We start from the raw sequence: 20684 nt of genomic DNA, 5'->3' as shown, positions 1-20684 counted from the left end.
ATATTCCTGAAATTAATTATTTTAGTTTTCCTATATCGCCAAGTATATCGTTATCCCAAATATACCCTGAAATATCGTGATATTATTTATTATTTTAGAGCCATATCGCCCACCCCTAGTAGTGAGTAGTGAAATTTCGCAACTGGACTTCTTGTTGCACAGGTGCTGCATCCTAGAGTATCACTGTACCACAGTGCTGGAGTTCACTGACCTCCTAAGAGCCTGAGACCCATTCTTTCACCCATTCTAATGTTTGTAAAAGCAATCCCAGCATGCCGAGCTGCTGCCTTTATTATTATACAACTGTGTAGACTGAAATAAAAGATTCAGGAACACCTGAGATCAGTGATTTGGACAGGTGAGCAAATACTTTTAGCAGTATAGTCAATATAGTGTATCCAAATGTTTGTGGCCCCCCTTTTATAATAAATGCATCCAGTATTGACACAGATGTGCGAATGCACATATGAGTTTTTGCAGTAGAGAAGTACACTGCCAATAGAATAGGACTGTCTGGAGCAGATAAATCAATTTCAACCTGTTTTCACCATGTCTATTACTAGGTGTTGGTTATAGAAGGGGTATAAACCCTTAATATTGAGCTGTGGGAACAGAGGAGCTCCATCCAATACTCGTGGGATTATTATCACTAATGCTCTTATCACTGAACACCAGCAAATCCTCACAGCAATGTTCCTCCTCCAAGTCCAGTAGTATGTTTTATCTAGACAGTAGAGACAGTTACTCTAACAAAAGCAGGATAATCTCTTTTTAACACCCTTAATTTCAAAAGACATTAAATTATCAGGTGTCCCAATATTTTGTCCATATATTCTACAATAAGGAATTAGCTGTAGCCGGAGATTTAGCCTGATGTTTCAGAGCTGCTGAGGAGCTCTTGGTATTGTTTTGTGTGTTTTGCATTTATTGTGATTTGTATAAAACCTTCATTTAGCTTCTTTTATTCAATTTAATCAATCAAATCTAATCCAGTTTACTTAAGCCACCATAGTACCTACCACTTATTCTCCAATGCTGCTCCTAAAAATGGTTTATGAAATGGATTTATTGAGTTATTTGATCAATATATGGCTGAAACATGTCTAAACATTGTGTTCAACGTCAATAAATGAGGAAATAAAAATGAAGCAGCAGAAAGCAGTAAATTAAATCCTTTTATTGAGACATTTTACTGAGAAATGACTGAGATATTTCTGGATGAGAACATATGCAAAATCTCTGTTAAAAAGACATTGAATCACTGGATAGCAAGAGAACCCATGCTGTAATACTGACACTCAGTTCACACAGAAGTCGGGTCAGATGCAGTTTTTCACCATTTCAATAAAAATATGAAAATGTTTCTTCAACGTTATTTTTTTTTTTTCTGTGCACAGTCTGCCTCTTTAATATTATAAAAAACGTATAATACTGATTGCAAAACACTTGATTTAATTTACAAAACAAATAACTGTAATAACAACTACAATCCATAATTATAACAATAATAACAATAATTATATTAAAAAAACAAAGAAGAAAAACAAAAAATCAAAAAAACAAAACGAAAAACAAACGAACCAGACAAAGCCATGTGGTCTTCACTAACACAAACAGCGAGCGTCTTTTGTAGGAATACCGTTTTGGTATAATCTTTTTTTTTTCTCATTTTGTTTGTTTGTTTTTTGCCCCCGGACTCAGTTCTCTGGGTCAGTTCTGAGGGTCAGTCTGCATATATCAATGTTTTTTACAGTGTCGGTGGAAGCATAAGGATTATATGCTCTTGTGGTCAGTCTGAAACGGTGGGCGGAGCGAGGCTGCGGTATCTATGGCACAACCGAACCTGGCGTCTCTTGGCCACCGTCTCCGGGAGACGGGCGAGCACCCGAATATCTGAGCACCCGAATTTTAATTCCACCAGAAACGTACTTATGAACATAGGGGCAAAGTTTTCAGCATTTGGATGAGGGGAAGAACCTCCCAGGAGACAGGAACTTGTACCCGTTTCCTGTAGGCAGTCTGATTGGATGGGAGCCGGGGCTCCTCCCGGTGGGCGCGGTCGGCGACGGGGCGACTCGCTTCGGGTCGATTTTTCGATGCCCGTTTGGAGGGTTCCTGCGCTCCAGGGACTGAAGCCCCATGTCCTGCAGTTCGTGACCGGTCATGTCCTGACCCGTGCCAACGCCGTGGTGGCGAGGGGACAGGTTGAGAAGGCCTAGGACGTCTCTTTGGGCGGGACTCATTTTGGCTCCGCCCCGGACGGCCCTCATTGGGCCGGAGTGATGCTGCTGGGTGGCGCTCGCCCAGAAGGTTTTTAGATTGTGGATGGCTTGTACTTTCTCGTCGATGGCAGCCAGCCTGAGCCGGTCGAGGTCGGTGGGGGCGTCGGCAGGGCTGGAGCGGGTGGAGCCGGTGGAGGAGTAGGACAGGGCGGGCGAGGGGGCGCTGCCGGCGGGCGACTGGTGCCCGGAGCTGGGGGAGATGTTGCTGGGCGAGCGCGAGATGTGGCCGCTGTAGGGCGAGCTGGGGTATTTGAGCTTGAACTGGTTGTGGCCGTCGGAGGTCGGCGAGGGCTGGCTGCCATCCTTTAGCGACGTCTCGGAGGTGGCGGGACTGTTGTAGCCGGAGCTGATCTTCTGGAGTGATGAGGTGCGAGACGGCGGTTTAGGGCGGCTGGGGAGCGGCGAGGACTGGGCTTTGATGCTGGCTCTGCTGTTGGGTCGGCTGAAGGCGCTGGTTTCTGATGAACGGAAGGCGGATCCTCCGGTTGGGGTCGAGGCTTCGCCGGCTCTCGTGCCGTCGCTGGCGGCCGCGTGCCTGGCGCTCCTCTGCAGGGTCTCCACTGCTCTCATGTGGCTTTGGGTCTCCTCCAGGATCTTCTGCGCCAGTTCCTGCGGGTCCAGAGGGGCTCCGGGAGGTCGCTCCTCCTGCGATTTCACAGTGCTGTCCGTTTCGGTGCTGGACTGGTCCGATTCGCCCGTATCAGAGCTGCTCACCTTGCCCACCTTCTGAAAGGGGGAGTTTGGACTGGGTATGAGGCTCGCTTTTACCGGTGATGTTGGGGTGCTGACGCTCCCTCTGGAGGACACCGATGCCCCGTACCCCCTGCCCACGCCCCCGCGGGTCGCACCGCGGTGGTGCCTGGCCCCCGCCGGGCGTGGAAGCGTGTCGCAGTGGGTGCCCAGAGGCTCGCTGCTGATGATGCTGTAGCCCTCGTACTCCTCGTCGTCGTGGCCGGTGCCGGCAGCGGCGCTGTGCGGGGAGGAGCGGCTGCGGGGCACGGCCGCGTGACGCTGGGGGGCGAAGAGGCCGCGGTGGCGATCCAGCTGCTGACCGGTAAGGTCCAAGGCGCCGTCGGGACGCGAGAGGAAGCTCATAGAGGAGGCGATGGAGCTCAGGCTGTAGACGGAGATGGCGTCCGACGCTAGGCTGTCGGGACAGGGCGGGGAGAAGGGGGGGTTGGGGTACCCCAGGGGCAGCTGGTGGGACACTGACTGGGCAGAAGCCAGAGACTCCAGGGAGGAGGAGCTGTCCAGACTCAGGCGCTTCGGCAGCTCTGTGGAGTCTGAAACGAGAAGCATGAATATTAGTAATCCACTGATATATGATTATCAGACCATTAAAAACTGTGTAAAATTCCCTACAGAACTTTAAATTTAATACCCAAAGTCCCACAGGTCAGATCATTCATCTGACATTCATTAGCAACAGAATGTAGGAGAGATTTAGGGGTTCGAGTTCTAGAGATAAAACTAAACTAGATCCTTTTAAAAGTGGATTTTTGCTCCTATAGCTCAGATCAATAATTAAATGATTTAATAAAATGTTGTATTACACACAGTACCAGTCAAACATTGTATTTGTATTATTTTTTACATTGTAGATTAATCTGAATAAATCTGAACTATAAAGGAATGCAAATGCAATTACGAAGTAAGCTAAAAATTGTTAAACAAACCAGAATATAATTCAGGTTTTATATTTTAGATTCTTCAAAGTAGCCCCTTTAGCTTTGATTATGCCATCTTTCTCTCATTGGGTTTTATGAGGTAGAACCTGGAATGGTTCTCCAACTGAATGTAAGGAGATCTAGAGGTGCTGAGCTCTTTCCGTCACTCTGAGCTCCAACTCGTCCCAAAGCACCTGCTGCTGTATTAATAAAATGATCTTGTTTCAGAGTTTATCTTCATTTTTACCCAGTTTTCTCACAGGTTTAGCCGAGCCAAATTATCTTACTGTCACGTATCTTCTTCCACGCGTCCACACAATAGATAAATACAATAGATAAATACAATAGATAAATACAATAGATAAATGATGTACAGATGGTGCTTCTTACCGAACAGCGCCAGCAGAGACTGCAGAGCGAAGTGCATGGTGCGGCGGTTCGCCTGCTTTCCCGTCTTTAGCACCACTTCCTCCTGACCGACCTCACACAGATCAAACCCTGAGAGAGAGAAAGAGAATTTAACATTACAAACACTCAACTATCAGTTAACTGCGGAGGTTTCTTAAAAACCTTAATAAAATAAAAAAATAAAAAAATAAATATAAAAATGTTAGTGATTAGTTTTCTATTACAGCAGCAATGTTTATATTAGTGCTGTCAACGAGTGTGCAAGTGAGCTGCATCTATACACACACACGTATTTTTCAGGTTGTTGAATGTGGAATATGGAGCTAAAAAACTATCAAATCAAATATTTTGGATAATTTGATTTATTTTCTATATGGACTTTTATAGTAGAATATTAGAGACAGAAAACAGTTTTCATACATTTTTTTTCATCATTGGAGATAAATTAAATCTGAAAGGGTTAATTATTTTTACATTATTTATATTCAACCCGCTTAAGTTTTTGCAGGGGGTGGTTGCAAATATGTAAGATAAATCATTTTCATATTAAATGTTGATTACATATACTGAGAAAATACTTTAAAAAATAGGAAAATCTATTTTTCCAAGATCTTCAAACTTTTAAATGGTTAAAATGGTTAATGGTTAATGATTAATGGTTAAAATTTGACCCAGAACATAACAGGAGGGTTAAATACCCATCATTAAAGCTCAGTTTTAAGAAGAAGAAAATGTGTGTGTGACATATTTCTACACGTTTACTAATAGAGAGCTTTGTAAAGATGCAGCAGCTGATTTACCCAGAGCAGCGAGGAACTCGTGGCAGCCCGGGAGCCTCCAGAGCTGGACGCTGATGGAGACCTGAATCGGCGCCAGAGAGAAATCCTGCTCCTTCTCTCCGGACTGAAGCTGAACCAGAACCTGGTGGAGCTGAAGAGAAACAGACGGATCAGAATCCGGATTAATAACTGAGAACGGGGCTTAACATTTCCAACATTAGCATTTCAGACGCTTTTATAACAGAACGAGAAGCTTTATTATCATCAGTCTGCAGAATCTGATCGTTCACAGCTAGGATTAGCATGTTAGCATGTTAGCTGAGTGCAGTTACTGAAGCACTTACCATTCCCACTACATTTTTAACAGCCTTTACGCAGCGGGGAAAGGAAAAAAGAAAGAAAAAGAGGATTTAGCAGCAAAATAAGCAGGATTTAGTAACACAGCACAGTCAGCATGCAGCATAAAGATCACACTGATGCATATCTTAAAAAAAAATACATGCATATTTATAATCAGATTACTGCAGTTAATATTATTATAAAAGTAATTATGTAAAAATAGCATTATATGGCTCCAGAGGTCTAAGGGCGCTGCCACTATGATCGAACGATTGCTGGTTCGAATCCCAGTCATCCAGCTTGCCATCAGCTGCTGGAGCCCCGAGGGAGCACAATTGTTTTTGCTCTCTCTGGGTGGGTACAGTACAGTAGATGGCACTCTTTCTTTCCCCTCATCACTCCTAGGGTGATGTGGATCAGCACAAAGCTGCGTCTGTGAGCTGATGTATTAGAACTCTCTTTCAGACTCCGGCTGCTGATGGAGAAACAGCATAACCTACTGTACTCTCTCTCTCTCTCAGACTCCGGCTGCTGATGGAGAAACAGCATGACCTACTGTACTATCTCTCTCTCTCAGACTCCGGCTGCTGATGGAGAAACAGCATGACCTACTGTACTCTCTCTCTCTCTCTCTCTCTCAGACTCCGGCTGCTGATGGAGAAACAGCATGACCTACTGTACTCTCTCTCTCTCTCTCTCAGACTCCGGCTGCTGATGGAGAAACAGCATGACCTACTGTACTATCTCTCTCTCTCAGACTCCGGCTGCTGATGGAGAAACAGCATGACCTACTGTACTCTCTCTCTCTGATTCCGGCTCGTGTGCAGTGTTTTTTAGGATAATTGATGCTGAATTTTAAACAGCAGTGTAATTTATTACATTTTATTTTTAATTTTTAGCTTTTTTACCTACATAGTAAAGGACAGCCTTATATGGAAGGACTATAGGAGCAGTTGTACAGAGTTCTAGAGTTATAAATATAGTAAAATAACAGTAAATATCTGTTCCTCACCCGGCTGATGAGCTGCTCTCCGGTCTCTGAGGCGGTGATGAGTTTACACAGGGCCTGCAGGGCAGGAGGAGGAAGACCTGAGGGGGTAAAGAAATGAAGATTATCAATGATTTCAGGCTATTTAACTACATAAAAGCTGTAAATTCTCTTTTCTGTAACTCTAAAGATCCAGAAGGTGGCGGTCTGTACCTAGCAGGGACTGCAGGGTGGTGCTGCACTGCTGGAGCCGGTCTCCCGGGTCGGCCGTAGGGAAGAAGACGGCGCTAGGAAGGCCGGTACCGGCCGAGTCCAGTCTGAAGCCCACGGCGGTGAGCAGAGCCTGCCAGCCCGGCACCCCGCCCACCTTATTCTCCACACTCTGCTGAGACGTGTACATGGAGTTACGCTGCCCGTTCTGAATACGCTGCAGAGATTTCTCCACCTGCGAGAAGAGAGAGTATAGAGAAGTGAGTGAAGTGTGTAATAAATTAGCTAAATTTGTTTAACCAGAATATTTAAAACAGGCTTCATACCAGTTTTAACCAATCAATTTTTTTCATGACTTTTTCATGCCTTCAAGGTAAAATTTCATGACCGTACATTTTTTTTTAAACATCAGTGCAGACATGGACAATAAGACTAAACAAAAATAAACTAAAACTATAAATAAAAACTGATTATAGTAGGCCTAAAATGAATCAGATAAAAATGTTTAATAATAAAATGTGTATCAGATCCATTGTGTTTGAAAGCTCCATTGTTTAGGGCTAAATTGCTGAATTAACTCTGAGCTGAGGTATTTTTTATGTATTTGTAGCTCTAATTAGATTTTTTCCATCGATAAACTGAAACACAATGATTTGTAGACCAAATTTCCATGACTTTTTCAATTTTTTAAAACTTATCCAGGCCTGGAAATCGCTATTTTCTGTACTGTACGAACCCTGTATTAAAAATATACTGCATATATTGGTTTCTTTGTAGCTGCTTTAACCCATAAGCACTAATATGGTGTAATACAAGCTCTACACTGACTACTCTAGCATTAGTGTTGTCCAATGAAATATATATTTGATATATGTAAATATATATATCCAATATATATTTTGTTGGTATATGTATTTTGTTGTATAGAGTTTAGAGTTTAGTATTTAAGTTTAGCTGCACTATGAAACAGGAGTTTTGAGCAGCTTTTCTCACATGCCGTGGTGAGACTAATGTGAGAATGTGCAGTAAATCTGATGTACCAGGTGCAGCAGGACCCTCAGGGCGTCTCTGGCTTTGTCGGGATACTGCAGGATCTCAGCCAGAGCCTGGCCAATCAGGGACGAGGGGCTGTTCAGTTTCACATCACTGCCAATCAGCATGAAGCCTGTAACAACAAATTAGAATAGAAAGGTCAGAGTTAATTGTTAATATTAAGTAGAAATTGTACTAATTCCTGAAGTAGTGAATTCGAGAAACGAGGGATTAATAAAATAAATAATAACACATGCGCCAACATGCGTGTCAACAGTGAGTTCGAGTTTAGGGATGAAAATGAATGGAAATAAATGAGACTATCAGCTAAAATCGAGAGGTTTAGTTTATTTAATATGAAATAATATTAATAGTATAACAAAATATAGTTACTTCACAATGAACAGTGATGAGTATATAAATCATGAAAAGATGACAATAACAAAATAAATCATATAGTCATAAAGCTGCTTTTCATTTATAGTTAAATCAATAATTATCATAATAACTGAGTAAATATAATAATTCCAGTCCCTCTCTCTTCCCGCAGTACTGACCGGCCCAGTTGGAGGGGTGTGAGAACTGCTTGCTGCTCTGGACGGTCTTCATGGCGTCAGCGAGGGCGGCGCTGGCCTTGGTGCCGTTCAGCAGGGCGGTGTAGAAGGCGTGGACGAACATCTTGGATGCGGCGACGGGTACGGGCCAGAGAGACACCAGCACACACTGAGCCCCCGCCGCCAGGAACGCCCGGGTCAGACCCACCACCCCGTCCGCCGTCACCTTACTGTCCGACTCCTGATACGACCTGAACAACCGCCACATACACACACACATCAGCACCAGAGCTCTGAGATACAGCTAACAAACACACACATCATTACCAAACTCTCAGACACGGGGAATAACCCCAACAGCTGAAGAAAATCACTGCTGGGTTTGTTACCTGATAAACTAACTGGTTAAAACTGGTTTTGACTATGACAGACAGACAGAGAGATGAGCCCTATCCGTACAAGATTAGTTTCTCAGGGGGGGCGTCTGTGAAAAATATTTCACTGTTCTAGTCAGTGATAAAACTCCTGCATCCAGACTGCAATTGAGTTTTTAGGTTTTAGTTTTTCTCGCTCACATGACATCACGTAGTTCAGTAGCTCCTCCATTTCCACTAGCTGTTGTGTTTTTAAACTGGATCTCAGTGGAAATCGTGGCGCACTCAAAGTGTAATTACGGTGCGCGGCAGTGGACAAACATCTATTTTATTAAAGTCGAGGAGATGAAACTCAGAGATGTGCGTCCGGACGGGACTAAAATTACCGGAGGAGCACGGAGTTCAGAGAAAAACAGTAGATAATTCAGCCTGTAATTTTCTCAGAGGACGTCTGAGAAAAACACCTACATGATCGTTCTGGACGGGAATAAAAACCCACATAAAAGAGAAAATTACCCCAGAACCCCCTGAGAAAATACAGACAGACAGATAGAGAAGATGAATAAACAGATGGCTAAAAGCATAAATTATAACAGTGAATCAATTTTAGATAGTCTCAGATTGAGTCTAACATTCGCTGGCAGTGGATGTTTATCATTATAAATGAATTGGTTTATGATAGCATTAGCCACATTAGCACCAAAACTATCCATGTAAAAGCACTGACCCCAGCACCACCAGTTTGACGGGCAGTCTGAGGTCCAGGATGTCGGCGGCGGTGAGCAGGAACTCCTGCAGCGGCGGGCTGTCGCAGATGCTCTCGGCGTCGCTGGCGTCGTCCTGCATCCGCAGGCTCTCAGGAATGGTGTAGCTGGACTTCCCAGCCCCCTCCGCGCTCCCGGACGCCCCGCAGGGAGCGGCGGCCCCAGCCCCGGGGCCCACGTCCTGGCTGGGTGTCAGCACCAGGGCAGCCAGCTTCCAGGAGATGTGGGTGGCGAAGTGGGCGCACTCGGCCTGGCTCAGCGCGCTCATCACCCGCTCCTTGGTGGCGGCCGGACCGGCCAGAGGCTGGCAGCCCAGCAGCTCCGCCACCATGCTGGCCTCCTCTTCAGCCGTGGGCATCGGACCCCACAGCCAGCGGTCCATCACTGAGGACGGGAGGCGAGGGTTACCCACCACCGCCGCCATGGAGCTGCCCCCACTGCAGAGCGCCGGCCCCGCACGACGAGGATGAACCTGCAGCAGAGAAACAGAACCTTAAATTCAGTGTTTTTTCGTTACTTCATTTAATTCAGACATTTAGTTAACAGCTGTGCTGAACTCATCAAGAGTTAAGAGTTATTTATTTGAATTTCTAAAACTAATAACCTCAAATAACTCTATCTGAGTTTATGTTCTAATCCGTATTATAAGAAGCAAGAACTACTCAACTAAGTAGAGAAAAAAGTAAATGACTTTAATAAAAAAAATGAAGGTCAGACAATCCGAAAAGAAGAATTTCCAGATCTTTGAAAGTATCCTCAAGTGCAGTCACTGCAAAAACCCATCTAAAACATTATGATGATGAAACTGGCACTCATCAGGACCACCCCAGGAAAAGGGTAGAAGGGCGAGAGTTTCCTCTGTTGTACGGGATAAGTTCAGCCTCGGAAACTACAGGTTAATAAACAGCTCCCCAGATATTTTTGGTTTGTTTAACAGTTTTAAGTTACTACATGATTCCTTATGTGTTCCTATGTGACAGTGATTGAGGGTATAGATTATAGATTATAGATTCGGAGTTTTCTGGCCGTATGGAGGAGCACGCTGACCTTGGCGGTTGCCCCCAGGCTGCCGATGGAGGGCACGGCGATGAGGCTGAAGCGCTCGTACAGATACTCGTTGGAGGAGCTTCCCTTCAGCAGGGCGAAGGGGATCAGATACAGCTCACCTTCCAGAACCAGAACCAGCTGCCTGTGCCGACCCACCGGACCACTGGAGTGCATCAGACCCTGAAACACACAAAGACATGTTATAAACGTGATTGGGAGAGACAGAGCTAGATCCAATCACTTCTGTCTCCAGAGGTGTTTAATTAAAGCAGTATTAGTATTAGTATTAATAGTTTTCCAGCAGTATTAGCATTAGCCGCTAACCGCACTTGCTCTTTGACCGTCCAGAGGTGAGTACTATCTGCCTGTAGTCTGCTGCTAACCCTGACTAGCACTGCTGGAGCAGCTTTAGCATTTAGCATTACACACAAATGCCCCACTTTTAGTGGAAATCTGGACATCTAAGTTTACTGTAAATAAAGGGAAGCACTTTATTCACCCAAATAAACAGTTTTCAGGAGAGAAATCTGTGTAGATTAACATCCAGCACTTGTTTGACTTAAAAATATATATATTTCTTAACATTATCTTAGCTTAGCTTAACAGATCTAGCCACCCAGCAGCAAGACCTGCGGAATTAGAAGGAAAACATGGTGACACCCCTGTTCCTTCCTCGTGTCGCATAAACTGTGCCTTATAAGGTGTGCGAAAAATATGGTATACTGTGTTATTACAAAATGCGAACATTTTCACCAGATTTCCCAATAAAACAAGTCAATGATCCAACATGCTATATGTACAATAATATAATAATGTAAAATAATGTCCACTTTGTAATGAAAGCGCAGGTACTTTCAGCAATATAATTTAGTGCTAAATTCCAAGGTTAGATAAAGCCTCCACTAAATACTAATAAACTGATGAATGCAGTGCGTCTGCTGGAGTCTCACCCCTTCCATAGGAGCAATGAGAAGGTCGTACAGAGCTCTGAGAGGAGGTTTACTGAGAGCGCTGGAGCGACGGGACAGAGAGGAGCTTCCTTCTTTAACTGGAGACACTGTGTTACTGAACAGACTCGTCATACTCTGACAGCTCCTGTAATAAAACACAAAAACATAACATTATTAATAACCAGTAGAGAGAGAGCTATATTATAGTTTTATGTTGCATCGTTGTTCTTCAACTTCTTGCACTTTGTGTTTATCTATTGTATTGCTTGTTATTTCATGTTGTATCATGTTTCCGGAGGAATGTAATTTCATTACACTGTGTACCTGTACTCAGATGTAATTACAATAAAATCCTCTTGACTTTATTATTTTTGTCCTCCCTAGTTCACCCTGTTCTTCAATGCTCAGGGTTTGCCACACTTCACAGGACGACCAGGAGGTGGCATTGTGTCTCCGTGTGTGTGTCTCCGTGTGTGTGTGTGTGTGTGTGTATATATATATATAAAGATGAATCTTAATGACACACAAGTTTCAGTTTTAATTATAGGATCTGATCAGAGATACGAGACCACAGAGCAGGTCAGAGTGTGATTAATGTTAAATAGAGGGAGAAAGAGAAAGAGAGAGAGAATCATAACTATATATAATAATCTCAACTCTTTTTAAATAATTACAACTAATAACACTGATTATTCATTTATATATTTTGTTTGTATTTATCTATATGATTTTAAGTATGTATATATCTATATTTATATGTTAGATATGTACATATTTTGTATATTAAGTACTTTTTATATTAAGTAGTTGTTTCATTGCTTTCGCAAAAGTTGTTCATTGCAATTAATGTCAATAAAGCTGTTTTAAATTGAGAATAAAAAAATAGAGAGAGAGAGAGAGAGAGAGGTGTAGTGATAGTGGGTGTAGTGGTTGTGAATGTGAAGTGGGTATGATGGTAATGAAGCCGGGGGTCTGGGTTCGGGGGGGGGGGGGGGGGGGACGCCACACGTCCTCTCATTCTCTCTCTCCCATCCTCTCTCAGTCTCTCTCTACCTCTCTCGCCCGCACTGATCAGCCTCTCTCTCTCTACCTCTCTCTCTCTCTCTCTGTCTGAATTATTCAGCTGCTGCAGAACAGACTGAATACCAAACTTTACCCCGACTCTGCCTCCCTAATGATGACCAGCCCCCACCCCCCCCCCTCTCATCACCACCCGGCATTCATCACCAGGCACACCTTTACTAATTGTTTAGCGCTTAGCGATCGATCGCGTCTCTGTTTACTCAGCTTGTGATTTTCTACAGAGAGTTCTCTTTGTTGTCGAGGGATAAACAGAACTATTTCAGAGAATAAACAGCACAATATACAGTGTCTGAAAATAATAAAGATAATTCTAGTCGATTTAAAATGTGTGCAGAAGATTCACACCCTTAACAATAATAGTAGTAATAGCGCTGTATTACCGGAGAGTCCATTAAAGGAGGATTAGAAACGAAATTAAATTGAAAATTGTTCTCAGAACAGAACCAATATTTTATATTTATATTTATATATAATATATTTTATGTTTCAATCATAATAAACAACACAAATGGGTAAAGTAGCCTGGGTACAATATATACATACTTTTGTTTTGTCCAAAACAAAAGTACTGGGACGTCTGCTCATCCATCATTTACTACTGTTTCATCTGAAACAGTCAAGGTTATTAAAATGACTAAAATAAGTTTAATTAATATTAATATTCTGCTTCCTGCAACAACATTCAGCCATTTCATTAGAAACACTAAGCAGTTGCAACACAAGCTTTCTAATATGATTGGAACAGAAACGTAATTCCTAATATTTATTACATTACATTACATTACATTACATTACATTACATTACATTACATTTGGCAGACGCTTTTGTCCAAAGCGACTTACAATAGTCAAGTACAATGTAAAATAAGTTTAAAGGTAAAACATCTTTGGATAGGGATAAAAGGAGGTCAAAGGGGAATAATAGGATAGAGGAGTGAAGGAGAGGAAGAAGGAAATGAGGTTAGAAGTAGTTAGTGTGTTAGAGGTGTTAGGAGAGTAAGTGCTCTTTGAAGAGCTCTGTCTTCAGGAGTTTATTAAAGATAGTGAGAGATTCTCCTGATCTGGTAGTAGAAGGTAGTTAGTTAGAGGTGTTAGGAGAGTAAGTGCTCTTTGAAGAGCTCAGTCTTCAGGAGTTTATTAAAGATAGTGAGAGATTCTCCTGATCTGGTAGTAGAAGGTAGTGAGTTAGAGGTGTTAGGAGAGTAAGTGCTCTTTGAAGAGCTCTGTCTTCAGGAGTTTATTAAAGATAGTGAGAGATTCTCCTGATCTGGTAGTGGAAGGTAGTTTGTTCCACCATTGGGGAACTCTGTATGAGAACAGTCTGGATTGCTTTGTGTGAGTTTTTGGCAAAGCGAGGCGACGTTCACTGGAGGAGCGCAGCGGCCGGGAGGTAGCGTATACGTGGCTTTATAACTGGTACACACAGTTTAAAAGCAAAAACTCTTATTGCTGAGATAAATCACTGTTTTTAATGTGCACTGTTAATTTAAACCTTTAAATCTCTGTTAATTCTCTGACCTGTTGAAGAGGTTGTTTCTGGAGACCATCCTGAGGAAGCCCGTCGGGTCGGTGACAGAGTTCAGCTTGTTGTTCAGCTCCTCAAACTGCTGATCCAGAAGATCACCCGCCTCACTCTCAGTCTCACTGCTGGAGCACACCCTGCCGGAGAGAAAACACATACCATGTTAAATGAAGCTCTCAATGCGCCGTTCTTTAGGTAATGTTAGCCAATCTAACACTGGTTAATTTTATTTTTATTTAAATATCCCCTATAAAAAAAAAAAAAAACTTTTTATGTTACTAATATTCATATATTCATAATCATCTATGCTGCTATAGCAACTTGCACTTAAGTAGCTGCCTCTTCACTACTCCTTTATATTTTGTGTATTTCTCTTATCTATTTTATTATTATTTTATTTTTATTCTATTTTATTTTGTATTTATATTTATCTATTTTAACAATTGCTCTTTGACTGTAAACTGGACCGTAGGAATACATTTCTTTTCCATGATTTACTTAATGAACAAAAACATGTTTAGGCACTTAAGTTAATTACTTGAGTTTCTTGTCTCTTAATAAAGTGTTTGAGAGCATCAGTTAAAGTAAAGTAGTGAAGAGGTAGAGTTACAGGTATACAGTGAATAGTGAATATTTCAGTAATGTTCTCAATAATCCAGATTATGAGAAGCAACAACTACTCAACTAAATAAAAATAGGAAAAAAGACTTTTCAAGAACTTTGAAAGTATCGTCAAGTGCAGTCGCAAAAAAAGAACATCAAAAACGTTATGATGATGAAACTGGCACTCATCAGGACCGCCCCAGGAAAGGAAGAGTATAAGTTACTAGCCTCAGAAACTGCAAGTTAACAGAGTATTTTGGTTTGGTTAAGACAAACCAAAAAAAAACTTTTTTTGTTGTTTTTAAGTTACTACATGATTCATTATGTGTTTCTTCATAGTCCGGATCACTTTACCAATAATTGACAGTGTAGGAAAAATTTATATAATTGAAAAATAAAAATACTAATTGTGTCTTTACTTCCTAGTTTAGAGTATCTGCACTGTAGTATTCTAGCAGTAATGAGTTAGTAGTTATGTTGCTGCTAGTAGTTAGCTGCTAATGTGCTAATCTCGCTAATGGCTCAGCAGGGAACCTGAGCGGGTGAAATGTAGCCACTGTGCGCTAATGGCAGTTGGTCGGGGGTGTGTGTGTGTGTGTGTGTGTGAGGGGGGGGGGGCAGAGTGCTGACAGTGCATATGGTGGTCGGTCCTAAAGTACCCAGGCGCCAACATCAGCTCTGAAGAGTCGGGAAAAGATGACTGTACTGCAGAGAAATTCATGCGGCTCCTGTTTCTCTGGTGTGCGCGAGAGTGTGTGTGTGTGTGTGTGTGTGTGTGTGTGTGTGTGTGTGTGTGTGTGTGTGTTAGTGTGTGTGTGTGTGCGCCTCGAAGAGAAAAACATCCTTCTTTAGGCCTGTGGGATCACCACTGAGCATTCCTACTGATCCCTGTGTACACACACACACACACACACACTCATTCTATATGGACAAAAGTGTTGGGACACCTGCTCATTCATTTTTTGAGCTCTTAATCGTGCACCGTGCAACCTGATTTATGGCAGCATGCCAGTGTGTCTTTGCTATCATAACGACAGGAAAAGTACACCTTGCACAGCTGGAAACACAAGAAAAAAAAAGGAACTAATTCTCTTAATTAATCATGGGTGTGGTTAATTTTGGGCGTGACGTGAAATAATAAACCAATCAGAGTGTCTCTTCCTCATCATTCTCTTTAAGAGTAGATCAGGTGAGCTCTGACTTTGGTGGATTGCTATTTTAACGGTGCAGCTACCTGGACGTGTTCAACAAACTCTTCTCAGCAGAGGAAACTGAGCTGCTGGTTGACGCTGTGAAGGAGCTCCAGCAGCTCATTTACGGGAACAGCAATGTTATTTTATTTACTATTCTGTTTATTGTTGATGCGCCTGTGTTTTCTCTTGCTAAGATAGCAATACACCAGAAATGTACCTGAACACCTATCCAACCGAGCTTACGAATATGAGCAGCAGCAAGGTGTACTTTTCCCGACATTACGATAGCAAACACACACTGACACGCCTTAAATCAAGCTGCACAGTGCACTGTTGAAGGTTTGCCTATAGATACAGCTAAAATAGAGCCCATGTTGTGTATTATCTGCAGCACAAACCCTTTTACATTGTCGTCTATTAAAAAATTAAATATTTTATTTTAGTATCCTTTGCTTGAAAGTGTTTGTTTCGGGGATTTTGGAAGTTTTTTCAGTGAAAGCACCAATATACAAGCAAATACTAGAGAAACAGATGATTTTACAAACACACACACACAAAAACACACACACAAACACAAAAACACACACCCTCGGCAACACACTGGGAGCATCTGGGAAATTCGTCTAGCTGCTGAATACAGTGTCCATTAACATGCAGCGAGAAAAAGCAGAAACAATTTCACAAACGATCAAACCACGTCGTTCGCCATCGCAGATAATTACAGACGAATGTCTGCGAGGCGGTGGAACGCGCAAACAAACTCGCCTGATTGGCTGTAATGAAAAAAGGAAAAGACTTTGATTCCTGATTAAACTAAACCTTCTGAGTATTGCTGGAGCTGCTCTGGCTTAACTGGGTCTTATCTGCCTCAATTATGAACGCAAAACCCACTTCATTTGCAGCTAATAGACGCCAATAACAGCCGCAGACGTCTGCGGACCGCCGAGCCGGAATTACCTGCTCCATCTGCATCTGAATGTCTGCGGCGCGCCGGAGCGCCCGCTACTTATTCATGCATTAAATATGCAATTATTCAGAATGAATGCAATGTTTGGAATATGTTTTTCGAGGTTGAATGCGTCTGCTTACAAATAAAGCGTGTCGCTCGCTGCTAATGATAAATATAAAACGTAGCGGGGAGAGATAGTGTGTGTAAATCTACTCCGCTGCTATATTTCCATTCATTAAAGGAGTGTTTTTATCATTAAATCTAACGCAGCTTAACTTAACGACTTATACTTAAAGTTAAAATGATAACGGACTGGTTCCTACCAGCTGCATTTTAGCAATTATCTAAAATGCAAACACACATATACAGCTCTGGAAAAAATTACAGACAACATTTCTACCAAATTCCAAATAAAAATATTTTAGTCATTTAGAGCATTTATTTGCAAAAAATTTTTGAAAAAGCTGAAATTATAAAAAAGATGCAAAGCTTTCAGACCTAAAATAACGCAAAGAAAACAAGTTCATATTTATAAAGTTTTAAGAGTTCAGAAATAATCAATATTTGGTGGAATAATCCTGGTTGGTTTTTAATCAGTTTAATTTTATGCATCTTGGCATCATGTTCTCCTCCACCAGTCTTACACACTGCTTTTGGATAACTTTATGCTGCTTTACTCCTGGTGCAAAAATTATTCAAGCAGTTCAGTTTGGTGGTTTGATGGTTTGTGATCATCCATCTTCCTCTTGACTATATTCCAGAGTTTTTCAATTTGGTAAAATCAAAGAAACTCATAATTTTTAAAAGTGCTCTCTTATTTTTTTCCAGAGCTGTATTGAATATGTAAGTTTTGATTTAGAAATTTGACATTATATTGTTTTAAAACCCCTATAATTAGAGATAACACTAATATCACCTGCCTGTTTTACTGAATATCTGATATATTAATTATTTATATATTTTTTTATTATTAGAAGAATTAACAGAGTCTATTAAATCACTATAAAGCCGTGAGCTCATTGATATGTAAACGCAGGTACGCCGCTCCAGCGCTCTGTTCTCCGGAGAGCGGCTGGGCTATTCAGAGACGTTCTGCACCCAGTCGAGTGGAAACGATTGCTGAAAGCCTCTCAGTCGAGCGCTAAACTGCTCTTTAATCGGCCGTGAGGAGAGCGCCGCTCCACGGGAGGACCCGGATCCGGACCCTCAGACTCTCTGAAGAGCTTTTGTTTCACTGCTTCAGCTCTTTCAGATCCCAGCAGATCTCTGATCCAGCAGCATTTAAAACACACAATCAACTCCAGACTAAAGCACAAAGCTCTATACTGAACTCAGAATTTAAACCAGAGCCATAAACACACCTTAACCTGTACACACTCCTGCTCCAGGAGATCCTGAGATCTTACAGAAACATACTTCAGCCTACTTCAAAAGACCCCATCTTTTATAAAGGAGTCAGTGCAAACCACTCGCTGCACACATTATAGAGGCGTGGCTGTAGAACACTAACTTTAAAATTAGTTACACCATCACTAACGTTGGGTTTACACTGTATAAAAAATGTTTTGGAACCCTTCTTTAATTTTACAACATAAAACATCACATAAAATAAAAAGGTAGCATGAGTGACCCTATAAAAAAGCAGAAAAAAGATTGGAAAATCAGGTAATGTCCTAGCTAAAAAATAATGCATATTTAAACATATTTAAAGTGTTGTGAGAAAAAACTTTATACTGTTTTTGAAACAGTAAGGTTGTAGTTCTGAACTGCAGTAATGGATATATATATTAATGAATGAATTGAAGGTGCTTCTATTCCTCCTGTACCTGTATCTAAGCTCCAGACTCCATTGCCCAGAATGCACCACATACTGACATCACCCATGACTGATTAAATGATACCTCCCAGACTACAATCACCTGAGTACTGATTTCACCTGTTCACCTCTTCATTCACTCACGGCCGAGTATTAGATTAGTATTAGGTTCCGTCCGTCTATTCAAAGCGTTTTTCTGGCCTTTTAGATCACTTTATTAAGATTTTTGCCTTACCCTCTAACATTGCCTTGCTATGTTTTGACCTTTATGTTTGTTATCTGATGCTTTTGGTTTTTGGTTTTGACCCTGCCTGTTTTTATCCTTTTCTAATACAGCTTCTTTATATTATCTATGCTTGTCTCTTTCCTGCCTGGCCCTGAAGAAAAAGAAATATCCTGAGATCATACTGTCTGCAATCAAATAACAGTCCAAATAAATGTGCGTACCTATACCGTACCTAAACAAATGTTTCTTGATTTGGTGTTGTAAAAAATGGAAAAATTACTCCTGCATAAACTTACGATAATTATGTTATTTTTGGTAAATTGCATGCATTTAGATTTGTAGGTTTTAATAAAATAAGAAAAATGTACTAGTTAGACTGTTGTATATGAGTGAATGCAACAGTGACAGAGATGCACGACTGTGTTTTCTGACCCAACAAAATTCTATAGAACTCTAAATAAACACAGAAAGTAAATTAAGCTTTAAAAAAAATCACACACAGTCCCACAGACCCACATTATATCCCAGGCTAAGTTACAGAATCAGTGCCACCCTTATTTCATTAGCTCGTTCTGGGAAGCCCCGCCTCCAGTGCCAGGGCGAGCGCGGTGCCACGCTGCCGAGCCGGATCATCACCTGCTGTAGTAGGAGTCCACGCCCAGAGCCTCGCGGGCGTTAGCGATGTGCTGCTCCAGCGAAGACCCGCCCCCTCCAACCGCCTGCAGAGACACGCCCCCGGACTCCTGGAAGTCGGAAGTCCCGCCCTCAGATGCCCCATCGCCCAGGTACACTTCATGGAACTTCAGGATACCTGAGGAGCAGAAACAGAGAGGCTATTTAAAGAGATAATTCAACAAAAAGGAGTACAACGAGTACAAATAAAATGTGATGAAGGTGCTTCTATTCCTCCTGCACCTGTGTCAGTAATATCCCACGTCCGGACTCCGTTCCCCGTAATGCACCACACGCTGACATCACTCACTTTCTGACATAACACATCCCCAGAGCACAATCACCTGAGTATTGCTTTCACCTGTTCACCTCACTATATATACCCCTGCACTTTACTAACTCACTGTTGAGTTTTAGATTGGTCTTTCTTTTGCCCTTTCATTATATCTGTGTGTGTTTTATCTCTGCCTGGCCCTGACAAAGAGTTTGATATTGTATAAAATAATAACAATGTAACAAAAGAAATACTTAACAAAAAATATAGAATACCGGATTATACATATATACATATATATAGATAGATAGATAATAGTGTGTACTTTTAGTATTAACACTTCATTTAAATATTCCATAGTGTTGGAATTCTTATAGATAACAGCATATGTACTTGGTTTGATGTTTACATAGAAATAAATATGTATTTAATTTATACGGCAATCACACTAATTATATAATTGCAACAAAATTGTTATAAAAATGTTATAAAGATAAAAATAAAAGTTCAAAAAAACATTGTATGCACTTCTGCATGTGCTGTGTTTGTCACATGCGTGTGTGAGTGTGTGTGTGTGTGTGTGTGTGTGTGTGTGTGTGTGTGAGGCAGGTGGCAGTGCCGCTTTGCGTTAATTCACAGCTTTTTACCCGTCCCCCCCCGAGCAGCAGGCAGCACACACTCCGCCGCAGGGAACAGAAGGTGTGAGGGATACGGCTGCTCCACACAAACTGATCAACTGAGTGTGTGTGTGAGTGTGTGTGAGTGTGTGTGTAAAAACACAGACTCTACTAAATCCTTAGTGCTTAACATTCCCTTAAAATCAATATTATATACACTAATCAGTGAAGCCCCGCCCACAAGATCTGTTGAGGAAACGTTGACCATTTTAGTCTGCTGGTTGAGAACCTTAGACAGTACACCACAGACTTCTTCTGAGGGAGGGATCTGTAAC

The 20684-nt window shown here is 41.8% G+C and overlaps 1 protein-coding gene across 3 annotated transcripts in view; it reads right to left on the bottom strand.

The window, feature by feature from the left end:
* Window positions 1-1162: 1162 nt before the first annotated feature.
* Window positions 1163-20684, bottom strand: part of ttc28 (tetratricopeptide repeat domain 28) — a 243305-nt gene continuing 223783 nt past the window's right edge. For 2 of the 3 annotated variants that reach the window (XM_022680773.2, XM_049468571.1), the window contains 13 exons: window positions 19423-19597; window positions 13996-14136; window positions 11395-11539; window positions 10445-10624; window positions 9361-9869; window positions 8263-8510; window positions 7714-7838; window positions 6677-6908; window positions 6488-6564; window positions 5481-5504; window positions 5158-5287; window positions 4340-4447; window positions 1163-3565 (listed from right to left, as the gene is read on the bottom strand). In XM_022680773.2, the coding sequence (XP_022536494.2) occupies window positions 1953-3565; window positions 4340-4447; window positions 5158-5287; window positions 5481-5504; window positions 6488-6564; window positions 6677-6908; window positions 7714-7838; window positions 8263-8510; window positions 9361-9869; window positions 10445-10624; window positions 11395-11539; window positions 13996-14136; window positions 19423-19597 (3707 nt within the window). In that variant the 3' untranslated portion in view covers window positions 1163-1952. The remainder of the gene's footprint in view (window positions 3566-4339; window positions 4448-5157; window positions 5288-5480; window positions 5505-6487; window positions 6565-6676; window positions 6909-7713; window positions 7839-8262; window positions 8511-9360; window positions 9870-10444; window positions 10625-11394; window positions 11540-13995; window positions 14137-19422; window positions 19598-20684) is intronic. The other variant, XM_049468570.1, reaches the window with a different exon arrangement.

The sequence above is a fragment of the Astyanax mexicanus genome, chromosome 20 (genome assembly GCF_023375975.1).
Source record: "Astyanax mexicanus isolate ESR-SI-001 chromosome 20, AstMex3_surface, whole genome shotgun sequence".
Lineage (NCBI taxonomy): Eukaryota > Metazoa > Chordata > Actinopteri > Characiformes > Acestrorhamphidae > Astyanax > Astyanax mexicanus.
This window is presented reverse-complemented; position numbering and strand designations above follow the sequence as displayed.